This window comes from Excalfactoria chinensis, chromosome 2, assembly GCF_039878825.1.
Source record: "Excalfactoria chinensis isolate bCotChi1 chromosome 2, bCotChi1.hap2, whole genome shotgun sequence".
Taxonomy (NCBI): Eukaryota; Metazoa; Chordata; class Aves; order Galliformes; family Phasianidae; genus Excalfactoria; species Excalfactoria chinensis.
The window spans coordinates 126,365,546-126,381,384 of record NC_092826.1 but is presented as its reverse complement, the minus strand read 5'-3'; the positions used below and the strand labels follow the sequence as shown (position 1 = coordinate 126,381,384).

General features: G+C 40.0%; 1 protein-coding gene across 1 annotated transcript in view; it reads right to left on the bottom strand.

Annotated features, from left to right (window-relative positions):
- Positions 1-1,006: 1,006 nt before the first annotated feature.
- The window catches only part of MYO3A (myosin IIIA), a 97,874-nt gene continuing 83,041 nt past the window's right edge, over positions 1,007-15,839 (bottom strand). Inside the window, exons 31-36 of the mRNA XM_072330322.1 lie at positions 14,480-15,452; positions 13,674-13,812; positions 7,331-7,440; positions 5,145-5,185; positions 3,222-3,362; positions 1,007-1,955 (exon numbers count right to left, since the gene is read on the bottom strand). Coding sequence (XP_072186423.1) covers positions 1,841-1,955; positions 3,222-3,362; positions 5,145-5,185; positions 7,331-7,440; positions 13,674-13,812; positions 14,480-15,452 — 1,519 coding nt within the window. The 3' untranslated portion in view covers positions 1,007-1,840. The remainder of the gene's footprint in view (positions 1,956-3,221; positions 3,363-5,144; positions 5,186-7,330; positions 7,441-13,673; positions 13,813-14,479; positions 15,453-15,839) is intronic.

Below are 15,839 nucleotides of genomic sequence, written 5' to 3'. Positions count from 1 at the left end.
TCCGGCGCTGGGGGAGGCGCTTTGGTGGGGGTGGCTACGACGATGGGGTACCCCCCGAGTGGGCACCGACGGGACGGGTTAAACGGGGAGCTCCGGTACCGAGCTGGGTGGAGTGGACGGCGTTGTCTCACATCTTGGCTGTGGCTGGGTAGCCCCGACAGGATTTCCCGGACACCTGTCCCTAAAGCGGCGGGAAGGCTTCCCCTGTGCCACGACCCCCGAAGCAATGAGAAATCCCCGCCCTTCCCCGGGGCACCCCCAGGGCTGCGAGCGGGCGACTGGGGCTGGGGGGCAGCCCCTTGCTTCTCTCCCGTCGCCGCCCTAGGAATGCCCTGCTGCTTCTCTCGAGCCGCCGTTCCGCCGCCCAGCCCCTCCGACCGCGCCGCGCTGGGCACTGCTCTCACACACCCGGGTCGCCCCCTGCCCTGCGAGCCGAGCCCGGAGGCAGTCACAGCCCGGCCGTGGCTGTGCCCCCAGCTGGTAGGGTGCGGTGGTCCTGCTGCCCGTGTTCTGTCGGTGCTGGGAGTAACTGATACGCAGACAGCCGCGTCCCTCTGCCTCGCGCATTGTTATTAACTTTACCGTTTTAATAACATTCGAGAAAGCAACTTTAATATAGATTTTAAAATTCAAATGATTTATCGCAAATTTTACAAAGCAGCACTTTGTAACCCTGTGCTGTGGCCCCACTGCCAGTGAGAAGTCGGGAGGTGATGACTCTCCTCCCCTCAGTGAGGGCTGTGTGTGTGTGGGGGACAACAGAACCCCAACCTGCGCTATTGTAGCCTCTGTGGAGTGTATCAGGGGCACGACCAGGCCTTCCTGCTGGCTTCCTGAAATCTGCCTCCCCTTGTAGTACAGCTGGCAACACGCAATTATGAATCCTGAAAGGAATAACAGCAATTATCCGCATAATAAGGCGAAATAAGGGCTTGTGAATAAGGAATCAGGGGAAATTTTGAACACGGTGGCTATCGCCTTTATTTCCATTTAATTTCTAGTGGAACTGATTAAGAGTGATCATTACATTTAGGCAGCAATCAACCGGAGAGCGTCTTTCTGTTCCTTTCTTGGCACCCCAGAGATTAAGATTCCTAAAAATCTAATGCGAAGCAGAACAAAGCAAACACGATTCAAGTGCTCCGTTAGCGATGGGGTGAGGAGAGCTGGGTCCTTCCATCCGCCGACATCTCCAATGCTACACGCAGTGCTAACCTTTATCGCTGGCCACTGGCTTACAGCAAAGTCAGTATTGAAATAATCTGCTACAGCACGCTATCAACTAATTATTTGTTTTCATTAGAGGGACACATACCACATAGAGTTTATCCCGAAATTTAGGCATTATAAACCTAAAATAAATAGAAACCCCCCTGCAGAGTCCTTGTCATTTATTTCTTCCTGTACAACAATTTACTAGAAACAATAACTAAGGTTTTCTGGAGGTGCCTATGGGATTTTGGAGGCTTAATGAGGAAATGATAAACTAAACAGTCTATTTTAACTGGGTAAGAGTGATTAAATGCAGAGAGGAAAACAACACACACCGAGGAAGGTAACCTACATTTAGGCAGCTTAATGCTTAATAATTTTAAGATGCAGTAGTGGTACCTGAAGGAAACCTGATTTCTTATTTTCTTAAGGGTATGTGCCAGCAGTGACGGCGTCCCTTTGCATCGGTGTTGGGCTGTACACTGCAGTAATTCGTACTGACATGAACACACATGTTGTAAACCTGAAATGTCAGAGATTTAAAAAAAAAAAAAAAAAAAAAAAGGAAGCACGTGGTATAAAATGATAAAAAAGATGACGATGCTAATAACAACAAACAGCAGCAGGGCTAGAACTGCTGGATAAGGCGCCGGCGCTGCGAAGTCTTCCGCAGCAGCCTCCGGTAGTCATAGGGATTATCTTCCGCTCTGCTCTCTTCCAGGGGGCTCTCTGCAACCCTTGACCTAGGGATTAAGTGTAGAAGTGTTTCAGGGATTGAAATGAAAACATTTACCTCGGCAAACACAACTAATCGGCCGCTTAACTTCCAGCCTCAAGACAAAAACTGAAAGCAAACCCAACCGACTGCGCTAGGCCTCATCCACCCGTGCTGCAGAAAGCAGCGCCTCAGAACAAACGCAGCTGAGGAGACGAGTGCAGAACAACGTGTTCTTCTGCAATGGGGTCACAACAAAAGGCTCAAAGCCTCTGAGAACATGTTGTGGTACTTCTCATCCATGTAAGCCAGACCTCGCATTATTTCACAGCTTTCTAGCTAAAGAGTGAAAGAGTCAGAGTAATTAACAGTCCTGGGAAAGCATCATTTACCAGGTGAAGCAATTCCCTGACATGATGTTTAATTCCACACCTTCACAATGCCATTCTACAACTAGCTTAGATGCTGCGTAAAAAAGTACCAAAATGTAAAACAAGCAACAAGCGCAGAAAGCCCTATCAACATTTTTGTTATTGTTTTGGATACGTTTTCAAGTCCAGCAGTCATCCTGGCATTTTCTTTACATTTTTACTTGGATGCTTTGCAGGTTTCTCTTATATATATGAAGATACAAAAAGAGCCATAAATATTTATAAACGTGGATGTGTTTGTATGGGCAATCTGTGCCTGTGCATTGGTAAGAATATGAATTTTCTTTGCCCAGCAGAGGTCCCCCTCTATGAAGGCTGTGTGGGAAGAGCCACCCCATCCCTCAGAGCTACTCTCCTGACTGCCTGCTCCAGCGGTGCCCTCCGCAGCCATGAACACAAACATGGCTATGGGACAGCAGGAGAAGGCACTCAAGCAGGAGTCTTATCTGTAGAAGGCAGATGGAAAATTCAGCATACATCCACCTTATTTAAGGCTGAGCTGAGTCAGGTTCTGCTTTATCTGGATTTGATTTTAGATCAAAGATTTACAGCAGGACTCGATCTCATCTGAAGCTTGGGAAGCCAAAATAAGCAGGCAGGCTGGAGATCAACCATGCCATCATTTGTCCCTCCAGATGAAGATGGGAAATTTTCAGCTATCCATATTCCAAGCTAATTTAGCAAGATTCCACAAATTTTAAAAAAAAAAAAAAAAAAGTTTATGTCTGATTTGAAAGTTTTTGTTTGTTTGTTTGTTTGTTTGTTTTTTAATGAACATATGTATTTTTAATGATTTTAATATATCTTTTCTCAGCAAGGATGTGCAACATTTATTTCTCCTACTATGCTTTTCTATAAGTTACCTCTCAGTAGCTCTTAAAGTTGAAGTTCTGCGCTCGACTGGATGTCTCTTCCTTTTCGTGGTAGAGCTGCTGTCCTTTGAGGTGGAACCAGTAGATGAAATTTCACGGTAGTAGATATCTAAATCCAGCACCTTGCCCAGACTGTCAGTAAGTAAGTAATCTAAGTTAACAATTCCATTTTCCAACAATATATTGAACATTCAAAAGTAACACAACCAAATATCATTTCTGTGTTGAAAGTCTAAAGAAAAATATATGTGAACATAAGAAATGATTCTCTGTAATGTAAGTGCTGTATGATGCAGATGCTGACAATTTTGCAATGTTGGGTACTTTCAGATGTTCATAAAGCAAACGTGTAACTAAAAAGGTCTGAGTTTACCTCCGCATTCAGTGGAGAGGCATGTTTATGGTATAATTCATCTGGCCCATTTTAGGCACCTCTCTTATGAAGATATGAACAATTTTCCTAAAAATACATATATATATATATATATAGGTATTTCTAGGAAAATTGTATATATATATATATATATATTTTTTTTTTTTTCCATCTTACTATAAGAAGAGAGTCTAAAGCAACCAGTTCAGACACTGGTGCCAATAGTGCAGATATCTGTATGATTTTAGAGTGTTAAACCGGAGTGACATATGTACAAAAAACCCACCCAGAATCCAAACATCCAGTTTAGAAAAGTTAGAGAGAAAAGGTATCTTAAAAGAACCTTCAGAATTCTATTCTCACACTGATGGAAATAACTCTTTGATTTCAATTGCTGTGTTCAACTAATATAGAGTGACCACATGAAAAAAGATGCAGTCATGGAACCATTTAACTAGATTTAAGATAAGTGAAGCCAAACTGAGGCTGAGTGGAAAATTTATTATTATTATTATTATTATTATTATTATTACTATTCTTCGCTAAACAATATGACTATTTTATTTTCAATATTCAAATAGCAACAGAAGAGCTGTAACTTAGATCTGACATGGATGTTAAGTGAGTCCTTTAAGCAGTTGCATAATGAAATGCAATTTATACAGTGGTTGAATGAAGCTATATGCTGTGAGCACACATTAAGGACATGTAATGTCATGTAACTTCATTTAGGATATATTTTTTGGATATAGAGCTTGTATTCTGCAGCCTCAGCCAAGGACAGAACTGAAAGCCCATCCATATGCTGCTCAAGTACCTTCTCTCTCTGAACACACTTTCATAGCATTACACAGTCTCCCTAGGGAGCAGCAGAAAAGCTGATGTATATAAACACAAATAATAGAGTGCTAGAATGTAAGGCAGAAGCTGTGAACCAGAGTCTAAAGCACATGTAAGAATCTCAGATACAGAAAGGCAGGGAGTATGTGTTGCTTCCTTTATTTCTACAGAGATCTATCAAAACAGGTTAGTTACACAGTGAAGAAAAGATTTCTGGTTGAAATTTCAGTGGCTATGCTGCTTTACCTGTTATTATTATCCTACAGTCGTATTAATAACTTACTCTTTCCATTTTTTATGGTCTATTTCCAAACCGTCGTATATTTTTAGGAGAGAATTTTAACATTGTTCATATTTTGGCTAACAAAAGAGAAGTGGTTGCTCATTTGCTTTGACTGGAATTTTAAGCACCCTCAATTATTTTCTGTGTCAGAACTATCTTTGCTGTGGACCTTATCTTAACTTATTATTGTGCTTGTGTTGCCATGGTAAAGGGCCATGCTGCAGTAAAACCAAACAACTGAATTCCATAATGGATTTTTGTCGCTGAAAATTGCATATCTAACTTTGTATATGATGCCCTTCCTCTGAATCACCAAATTACTGTGCATTCTTAATACTTCATTTTCCTAGTTGAAGCGCAGCTAAGAACTATTTCTCGAGTACTAAAAAGACAATAGAGAGATAATGGAAAAAATTACCTTTCTTTTCTGGGTCTCCTTTTTTCATCTTGTATTGATTTCTAAAATAAACCACAGAGTAATTTAAAAAATACTAAAAGGAAAGTTTATGCAAAGATACAATTCATCAGTATGCTTGGTGGGAAAGTGGTGTTTTTGTTAAAAGAAAATGCGCAGAACTTATTTTGCTGAGTAACAGAGCAAGTGCACCAGCAAGATCTCAGCATCTTTGTGACTAAGCACGTCACTGAGTATGTGTTAGCATTGGTACTCCCAAAAATCAGTTACCAGATGCGGGGGAAATAAAATAACAAAAACCGACAAACCAGTGGAAAATGACTAGAATTTATGAATTGTGCACTGTTCAGCCGCTGAGAATCAGCGATCCTGATAGACACCTCAGCATGCAGGCAAATGAACAAGACATATGAGTTCAAAATGATTGGCTGGTTTATAAAAAAACCCAACACCCCAAATAAACCATTAGTGACTTGCATGATCAATGGCCTACCACCAGGCTTCACTTAAAGTCAACCACTTTACAGCATCCAAGGAAATGAGTCAGAATGGAACTTGTGTCAGATCTGTAGTGTGATGTGAGAGAAATACCTTCTTTTGTAGGAAGGCAAAGGAAATTGAAAAACCAACAAACGTTCTCATATTGTGTCCTTTAACTTTCAGGTAATCTGGGCTTGATAATCATTCCCCCATGAAGAGCTGTTGGTCACTGAGATTTTTTGTAAGACAGAAAAGCCTTGGGAGATGGGGAAGCTGACTGCCCTCTGGTATCAGAGCTCAGTGACTTGTCCAGTGTCCAAGAATAGAAGAAGTGGTATATCCACTTCCTAAGCTTCAGTATAAATTGATAGCGACCCTTTATCTCACCAGCAAATTTTAAAGTTCTAAAGGGAAAAAAGGCTTCCCTTTTTTACACTTTTTTGAAAAACACAGTTAATGGAAAGCAAGATTATTACATGTCTTTGAAAACTGCTGCTAAAAATTTGTTTTAAAAGTCCCCAGCATCACTGCAGTTTCTGTTTGCACTGACGCGATGCCATTTTTCTGATACGGGGTTGGCCACATAACGGATTTGTTTTCATAAAATAAAATGTTCTTGCCTGTATTGCCTCAGCTTTCTAAATAGGCATTTGCTTTAGAATTATACTGAATTATACATCTCAGACATTTTCCAATACAGAATACAGTGTCATGCCTTTCATTTCAGTCCTTTATCTCACCAATCTTGTTTTCACAAAACAAATCTTATTCTTACATACCAATTTATTTTTAAGAATATCATTTCACTTTAGAATGCCATTGTTTCAAAGCTGTGTTATTTACAAGCCCCCATAATAAACCATAGCTGTATTTGTCTTTTTTGGTATGCCAGACACAACTCTCCCTGCAGGCCCCTGTGACACCTTCTGTTGAAAGGAGAAGCAATTGCTACGGTTAGTTTATTAGCTGGGCTCTCACCGGCTGCTAAAATAGGTCACTAACATACAGGCACCTCGAGCAAATGAGTTTAATTGCTTTTCTGTTGGAAGTGCTTTCTGAGCTGCTTTTACATTTTCTCTCTTTTTGCTTACTGCCTTGCTCCCCCCCCCCCCTCCCCATCCCCAATATGTTAAAGGCACTGAAGTCAAGAATGGAAAGCAGACCTTGGTATCTGAACTTGGACCGAGGGCTATATATAGAGACACTCAAATCCATTAGTCTCCTGAGCTGTTTGTATTTGCCAATTCCTTCATAATCACAATCTGACACATTTGTAAAGGAAGTTACAGTGTGCATACTAATACAGCCTATTTTAATATTTGCTCTCTCTGCAAGATCAAGCACTAATTTAGACGCTCAAAATAGCTCTTCAAATGAACCTGCTTTTCCCCATGACTTACAAAGAATCTACAGAGAGCACACACTTATTTTAGGTATTGAAAATGTAAATGCTGCTTATGCCTATATTGAATGTAGATATCTTCAGATACAAAAGTAAATATTGGCCCAATTTAGGGCTCCAAGCAGAGTAACTGCATCTTACTGATTTCAAATCTGATTTGAGCTTTGTCTTTTGTGGCCTGAATCTTTTCAGCAGGGCACAGCTCTCATGCTGCATCAGAAATGAACATAAGAACTAGGCAATTAGGAAGTATTTTTAGGTAGGAATTATCTTGCAATTTAAGCCCACACAGGCTTGCTAAACTCACATGTATTAGAGTGTAGTAGGTGGAGTCTTCAGGGTTATTTAGTGTCTTGGGCTTCCGCGGCCTCCTTGGGGGTCTTTGCAGAGGGCGCGTCTCTTCTACTTTGGCTGCTACTGTGAAAAAAAACAGAAAATAGCAAAGTTTATTTCTTCATAGAATGGGAGACTTCTATAAAAAGAGGAGAATTTCACCAGAGAGTAAAAAAAAGTCCATTCAACCACTTTTACTGCTTGCAGTCACTCAAGAAAGCAATTGTTTGGGGCAATTCTGCAACCAGACTGGAAAGCATTATGAGTTTACTCATTTGAGCTCTGATGACCCACATGGACACATGCCATGTAGTGAATACCAGTCTGGAGTACCCCAGCAGTCTGCCTGGCACAGGCCTCTCCTTCTGAGAAGGGCTGGAGCTGCTCACTGAGAGAGGGGCTCTGAGGGGCAGCGGCTGCTGGAAGGCCACCAGCTCATTACAGGGAGCTGAGCAGTGATATTACTCACTAAGGTGCCAAACATGGGAACCAGTATTAAATCTCTTCCCTCCCCGATTCAAAGGCTGGAACCTCTATGCTATCATGGTGTAGGTTTTCTCCAGTGTCTCCTGCTGAGGGTGTTCTGTGTCACTGGGCAACACAGTGTGACAATGCCCTCTGCACCCACTGCAATCTAGTCTACATTCTCTAGTTTACTCAACTCCTCTTCTGCAGAAATCTTCTATAGACATGGAAAGAATCTTTTCATTCTAAAGCAAATGAAACCAAGAATTTACACAAAATAGAAACTGCTGTCCACTGGCTGTCTCCCTGCTCCAGACTGGATGCTGACTCATGGACTCCAGGAGAGTCCCTGAAAGAAACCATCTCTACACACAAAATTGAAGATAGTGAGGGTGTAATAAATAGCTAGTCGTCAATGAACTACTGAAATGCATTCTGTTCATCTACAGCTTCACGTGAAACAACTGACTCCATAATCCAGATGTACTAATTACACATGATTGCATCCTAGAAGGAAGAAAATATTTTGTTCTCTAATGACCACCAGAAACTCTTTTACACTGTTAAAACTCTCCCATGTACATCAGACATCTTTTTAATTAAGGAGAAAGCATGATCATTTCAAATGAGAAATGGTCAGTAATACATCCGCGTTGTCTCCTGCAAAATTAGCTGTGTAAGCTTTTTGTTATGCGTGATAAATAAAGGCTTGTAAAGGTCAAGAATATATGGAGGAGCCAGAGTGAATAATGATCTTTTAAATTGTAGTGGGATGATTACATTCATTGTCTTAGTTTCTTATCTGAAATGCAGACATCTTCTCATGTAATGAATGAAACAGGTACCTTTTAACATTTTGCAATATAAAAGAACAACGGTGTTTTTCTAAATCAAGGTACAGATAATTCCTATGAAACAACGAGATCTAGATGCAATAAATTCATTTCTAACCTATATGAAATGTAAATTACATTATTTTATTTGAAATGGTATGGAAGGCCTGACTGTGCTCCATGTGGGCTGTTGTTACTCTGCTACATTTCACATGGGCCTCCTGGAGTTAAATGAGTTTCCCATTGGGGCATAGTAGAAGGAAACCTTCCCTATTGCATTTTGAAACCCAACAGGAGTCTAAACTGGAAAAAATACCTTATAAAAAAACCCACAAAACCCATAACAAAACCCCCAAAAACAAATAAAAACCAAACAACAACAACAACAAAAACAACAATCCAAAACAAAAAGAAAAGCCCAGTCCCTTTATTTCTACACGATTCAACAGAAACACCGAACTGCCTGTGTGTAGGAAAAAAACTGCATCAAAGATCCTGACTGCATGAAAATCTAGAACAAGAACATGAAATAAAATTGTGGGCTCTAAGAAAATCCTAAGAAAAAGACTCCCATAATACTTAATTCATAACAATGTATTCATCATTGTCAAGCATATTAGAGCATTCTCTTATTCTATATTACAGTTATTCCAACTGAAATTAGTTGTATGTTTCTCATGCACATGTTCTGCAAAGAAGACTCCTCGTACACTCAAAAAATCATTCTGATAATGGCATTTTAGTAAAAAACAACTTTTTAGCTTGGCCTGTGCACTTTGCATATCTGAGCTATTCAGAAGAACTGAGGGGACAGAACCATTATCCTAAGGCAGCCAGTCTTCTTAGCTTGGACATCAACTGTTTCTTTATACAGAGAGCAGAAAATGTCATTCTGAGTTTTGCCTTCAAATTACACAGTAGGTAAAAGAAGCTTGATGGATTTAGCTTTCTTTGTTTCACCAGAAAGTAAACTTGTGATTTGCCTCTGTGCTTAGATTTGTGTGTTTGCTGCTACTGAAACACAGCTGATGTGGTAGTGGTTAGTTATAGTATTGGACAAGTCACTGCACTAAGTAAGGTTTGCTTTTTGCTGCTACTTCTAGAAATCATTTACTCAGTTGAGTTAAAGGTAGAAGGCAAATTAAATATCTAGGCCTGACAAATGGTCAGTTTGATGTGCTTGTTTTCCACATGGTCTATACCTTTCTGCAGCAGGCAGTGGAGCAGAATGGAGTAAAATCATTCACTTATTAACAGGCAAAATATGTTATATAGAAAAGCTTTCTTTCAGAGCTCTACAGTAAAATATCTTATTGCCTTTTCTGTTTACGACTTCAAATATCTGCAGGAAGATCTGGTCCTGCCCTTTTTATCTGAAAGGGAAAACTGATGCTTTCTACCTAATGAACATTTAAACATGAGCGTTACAAAAATGATAAAAATTCATCAGAGAATCACACAATTATTAAGGTTGGAAAAGACCGTTAATATCACCTAGTCCAACCATCAGCCCATCACCACTGTGCCCACTATCCATATCCATCAATGCCACATCCACACATTTCTTGAACACCTCTAGGGATGGTTTCTCCACGACCTCTCTTGGCAGTCTGTGCCAACTCCCAACCACTCTTTCAAAGAAGAAAATTTCCCTAAATTTCCACAGGGCAGTTAGCCTGTGCTCTGCGGTTGCATAGACACAAACAGGTGATGTCAGTGCTGTTGCACAGTCACATGCCTTACTGCAATGCACAGGAGAAATTAGAAACAAAGACATTTGAAAATACACTGACCGTGTTGTTTAAGATTTTAGCAACAGGAAGATGGGTCAAACAGGTTTAAAAGGTGAAAGATTTTCCTCAAACTACAGAAAATTTGGAAAACGGCGTCTATTTGAAACATTCAAGTACCAGCAAGAAATGCTTGAATAAAGATGAATCAGTATCACCAGCCCTTTAGGTTGAACTGTCTGCACATCCTGACATACAGTGATAACCTTGGAAGACAACAATCTAGAGGAATCTACATCCATGGGTGCTAATATAAATTATCATCTGTCTTACAACAGATCATATACTGAGTACTGAAGAAAGAGAGAGGCTACAGCTGTGATAAGCATCTGAGCGATGAAAGGTCTTTATTTATTAGGTCACCTGCAGAAACAGATAAACCTGTCTGCATGTCACTGAAGTGAAATGGTACTTGTTTGATTCAGCATTGCCCCACATCTTAGGTGGATGGGAAGAATAAAGCCAGCCCCAGAATAAAGCAGGAAGAAAAAACAGGCAGGCAGTCCAGTAATTGTCTGGGTTTTGCTGAGGAGACTGGAAGAAAATAGAAAATTGCAGGTATAGTAACTGGAACGACAGAATATGATAATAATAAATCAGCAGCTATCGAGCTTCCTCTTCCCTGCAAAGGCTGCCCAGGAAATCTGTGCAAATAGTGCTGCAGCAGCAGGGGGGATCTGGGTGAACACCCCACCTGTCTCACTGCTTTGTGGAGCTGAATGGGTCTTTGGCTGTTCTGAAGTGGCCTGTACCATGAGAATTTCATTCTAAATATAGAAAATTCTCTTCCAGAGATTTTGTACTTTCAATGTCATTTAATACTTACAGGGATGAGTGCTGTTATTCATTTGGTGAAAAAAATAAAAATAGTTCCTATCATGATCAAGTTCCCCTCCTTCAGTTTTTGACCTCAAAAACTACACTGTGACCATTTGTGCTCTAACTCTGAGTGACCCCAAGGCTCACTAGCAGTTCAAAGGGGCAGTCCTGGGACACAGCCATTTTGTTTAGCTAAATGTATTTAGTAAGCAGATACAACTTAGCCGGTGATTTGAGCCACAGGGAATATTGCTTATTCCAGGAACCCTGTACAGCATGCATTATGCATTTTTATAAATACAAATAAATTCACTTATGAACAACTTAACCTCATAGATTTAATATTCATTAAAACTTCTGGCTTGAATGTTCTTTAAACTGCAGGATTTGCATTTTTATTAAAATAAACAGCTTTGAAAATCTGAACACTTGTCACAGTTCGACATCCAGCTTTCCCACAGTTCCTCCCCTTCTGTGGATATAAAAATAATAGGATATTTTCTCAGAGGAATAGGTAAATTCTCAGATGGATAAAGGCCACCTACCCACTGATGAAGGTAGACAAGCATTCCTATCTGGCATAAAGCTATAAAATAGACATCTCATGTTGCAGTTATAAAATGACATGTAAAACTAACAAAGCTGAAGGAGGTGTATAAATAAGTGCAAACTTCCAGGGTAATGAGATATAGATATGATCTGAAGAATAGTTGAAGCTCAACAAACTCTGCTGTAGGGTAAGAAAACAAAAATGGCCCAAGAAGAAAATCTGAAGTAAAAACTTATCCCATAAATGTGTGCGTATAAATCATACTGAAACATAATGCAGGGAAGAAAACAAGAAAGCTGCTCCCTATTTAAAACATCACTTTAGCATGGCAGTCTGCAGCACCTCAAGTCTTTATCTTACACAGTTGTCTAACTCATGGCTTACAATGTTTAAGGGCAAGGTAAGAGTTCAGTTGCATCTTCGTAGTTGACTAGCACCCACTATTCCATTTTAAATGCATCTACCCTTGAAAAGAGTAATACTGTCCAAGTATAGACTACGGGTACCATTGCTGACATTTCTTGTCAAAGACAATTAGATAATTAGATAGATCAAGCATTTAATTTTTACACCTGTAAGTTAAAGAGAAAGTTAAAATAGGGGCCTTGTGTCTAATCCAAATTTTCTTAAATACCGTGCCTAGTGCACAAATGAATGAAGTGTTGCCATGTCACATATTTTTGGGAGAAAAAAAAAAAAAAAAAAAAAAAAAAAAGAAGGAAATAAATCTTCCTTATGTTAAGACCATATAACATCAAAATTACATTTCTTTCTTTTCATCAAAATAAGTCTTGATTTCTTATGCAACTCAAGAACATTTTCACGGTTGACTTACAAAGTGTTAGGACTTGGTTCAAAGAAATGCACGACACTCTTCACATCTGTGTTAAAGAGGATACAAGCAGCACTTTCATGCATTTCATCGTTGGGAAAATGCTATATTATGACACTGCAGGGGTATGGAATAGTGACATGTTCCAAGATAAAGTGAAGTTAAGTGGCTGACTGGTAAACACTTTAAGTGGGATTGCATTCATAGGTGACAAACTCTGGCATTATTTGTCTCCTGTAGAGCTACTTAAATTTGTAGCAGTGCTTAGGGAGGACTTTGTACTACTCTGCTGCTGATACACCTTTATCATATTCACTTGTTGAAGTAATGAAACCTTCAGCTGGTCAAACAGCTTCCAGGTTTGTCCTAGTCTTGGTTGCATACTTGGTTACTGTGCATACTAATTGGAACATAAGCAACTTTGGAGTGTGTTTTCAGAGGCAATGTCCTCGTAACTACAGAAGTTAAAGGGATGCTAATTACTAGTAAGAATTTACCTATAGTTTCAAAGTCACCCCCATCAACACTGGGAGGAATTAGAATTTTTGATACACTCAGTTGCACTTCTGGGTAGCTAACAATTTTACTCAGCAAAAATGAGTCCAACTTTGGTAAAGCATTTGACATAATACCTAATATAGTCTCAGATCTTACCCCTAGCATTCACTGCTGAGCAACAATGAGTAAAAAAGAGCCAATGTGAAATTTTTACCAAATACATGTATCTCTAGAGATGCTGTGACTACGTCTCATAAGGATTCATTCACCAATTTTAAGAAGCACTGAAACAAAATACCAAGAAAATGGTAAGTGTGTAAATCCCTAACAGGCTTAGATATTTCTTTGGAAAATGTTTCAGACACATATTGATATGAGGCTTAGTACAGAAACCAACAGCCTGAGTTATATGAGAGGGTACAGCCAGCTCATCTCCTATTCCCCTACCCTTGAGAACATGAATAGGAGTTGTTTCTTGACAGTCCTGTTGACGAAAGAAAATTCTATCTAAGTGTAAGGTTCAGCATTACCTGACTGACAAACATGAGAAGAATACTGGTTGTTAGTTTGCTTATCTTTGGACATCATCACAGGTCTCAGCTGATGTGACAATATCATTTCATTTAATTTTTGCTGCAATGCCAAGTAGTCTTCAGATAATTTTGATATCTGAAAGAAATAACACAGAATTTCTCATTATTATATAATAGATAAGTATGTTCCAAGATAACAAAGGATAAAATGGTGGACTGGAGAATGATTTTAAAACATATTGTGCCAGCTGCTAAAGTGCAGGTCCCTAGTACAGTCACCTCTCAGTCCTCTCCTTAAAAACTAATCAGCTCAACAAAGAAAAGTGTAGGAAATCCCACGCTGCAGCCAAGTCCTGCAGCTACTTGATACTTGTTCAATCAGGTGAGCAGGGGCTGCCTTGGAGACACTGGGATGCAGAACAGCTTCTGCAATATGTACGCTTTTCTGAACATGTCTAAGTTCATGGCATTGATACAGCAACTTGCATTTTTGTTTACAGAGACACTAAGGCCTTGCCTGGCAAATGTACATTTCAAACAAAGCCAGGGCTTCTGCAGTTGGGTTAACAATGACATAATTTTTTTCCCCCCAGTTTTCTAACTTCATTTTCCCTTCCTTTCTGAAAAAGGGTATTTCTCTTGCAGCCCCAAATATGCATTTCTATGCAACACTCATTAAAAAAATCATCAGTCTCAGCTGAGAGACTCAAAGTCTGGTTCCACTGAAATCAGTTAAATGACTTTCTCATTCTGTCCTTGCTCAGCATGTTACATACAACATATTTCATTTATAAGCTTCTTACCTGACGTGAAAAGGCTGCCAAATCACAGGTCTCTTTTTCAGATCCTCCCTTCAGTGTCTTAGAGCCCTCAGCCTCTATCACAGTGCTTTCCTTATTCTTTTTTGTTTGTGGATCTTTATTTTGAATGTGTACTGCTTCTGTTGACTCCTTCGCAGTGTTCTCTTGACCTTTGCAAGGTAATTTCCCTTCTTTTCTGAGTTGTCCTCTCCTTCTGTAACCCCGGTAATTGCTCTGAATAACCACTGCTGCCTTCTCTTTGTCCTCTAAACTTTGTTTTTCTGCTTCAGCTTGCTTCCGTGAACCTCTTAGTGACTCTTTTCTTACAATCCCTTTACATCCTCTAGGCATCATTTCTTCATGTTTCAGATGGTTTCTTTCCACGTCTTTGTTGATCTCAGGCTGGATCACAGCAGATTCTTGATTTTGCCCATCTGCACTGAGTGTGTCCTTGTTAGCTTGCTCCTGCTGGGGACCAGATTCAGCTGTGATTTTGACAGAAGCTTTGTTGGATGGCTCTTTCAAGGATTCCTGTTCTTCACCTTCATCAGAATGCTCTACTGCAGGCCTCTGCTTCACAGAAGCTCTCTCTTCCTTAGTAGACGCTACCTTTTGCTCCTGTACATTTCCTATGTCACCGTTTCCAGTGCACACATTATCATTAACAGCATCACCTTCTCCCTGAGTCTCCTCACTCAATACTTCTTCCAGTGTAACATCTTCAGCTGGCTGCAGTTGTGCTTCAAGATATTCCACAACAGATAATTCTTCCTCTTCTATTTTTTTGCGTTCTTCCTTTATTTTTTTACGGGCTCTGTAGCCCCTGTAATTGCTTTGAACAATGACAGCTGCCTCTTCTTCTGTTTTAGGAAGGGCACTCTTCACTCCAGCTGTACATTCCTCATTTTCTTGAAGTTCTATGTCCTTTTCACTAGAGGATGCTGCATTCTCAGTTTCTTTCTTTCTAAGTGATTCCCTAAATGGAATAGAGTTTGGGGGAAAAATTACAGTTGAAGGAGATGAACGATAGTGACAGCTTTAAAATTTCCTTTGGTGAACTACCATTGTGTAGCAAATGGCAATTTGGTAGATGGTAACACGGTAAAAATTTAGTGCATATTACTAGAATTAGGATCACACTGCTCCTGCCCATTGTCTCCTGAGAAAGACTGTGCACACAGCTGCTCTCTACCTCTGGACTACTCGGCAGCTGCTGAAATGGTGTCACTCAAAATAAGGCTGTGATGCCAAGTGCACCACATCAGATTGGGACTACCACCATGTTGCAGAGATGTTTACAATGTGATTCATCTCCCCTTACTTTCTGTTGTTGGATCTGAGCAAGTCATCTAGGTTCCTGCTC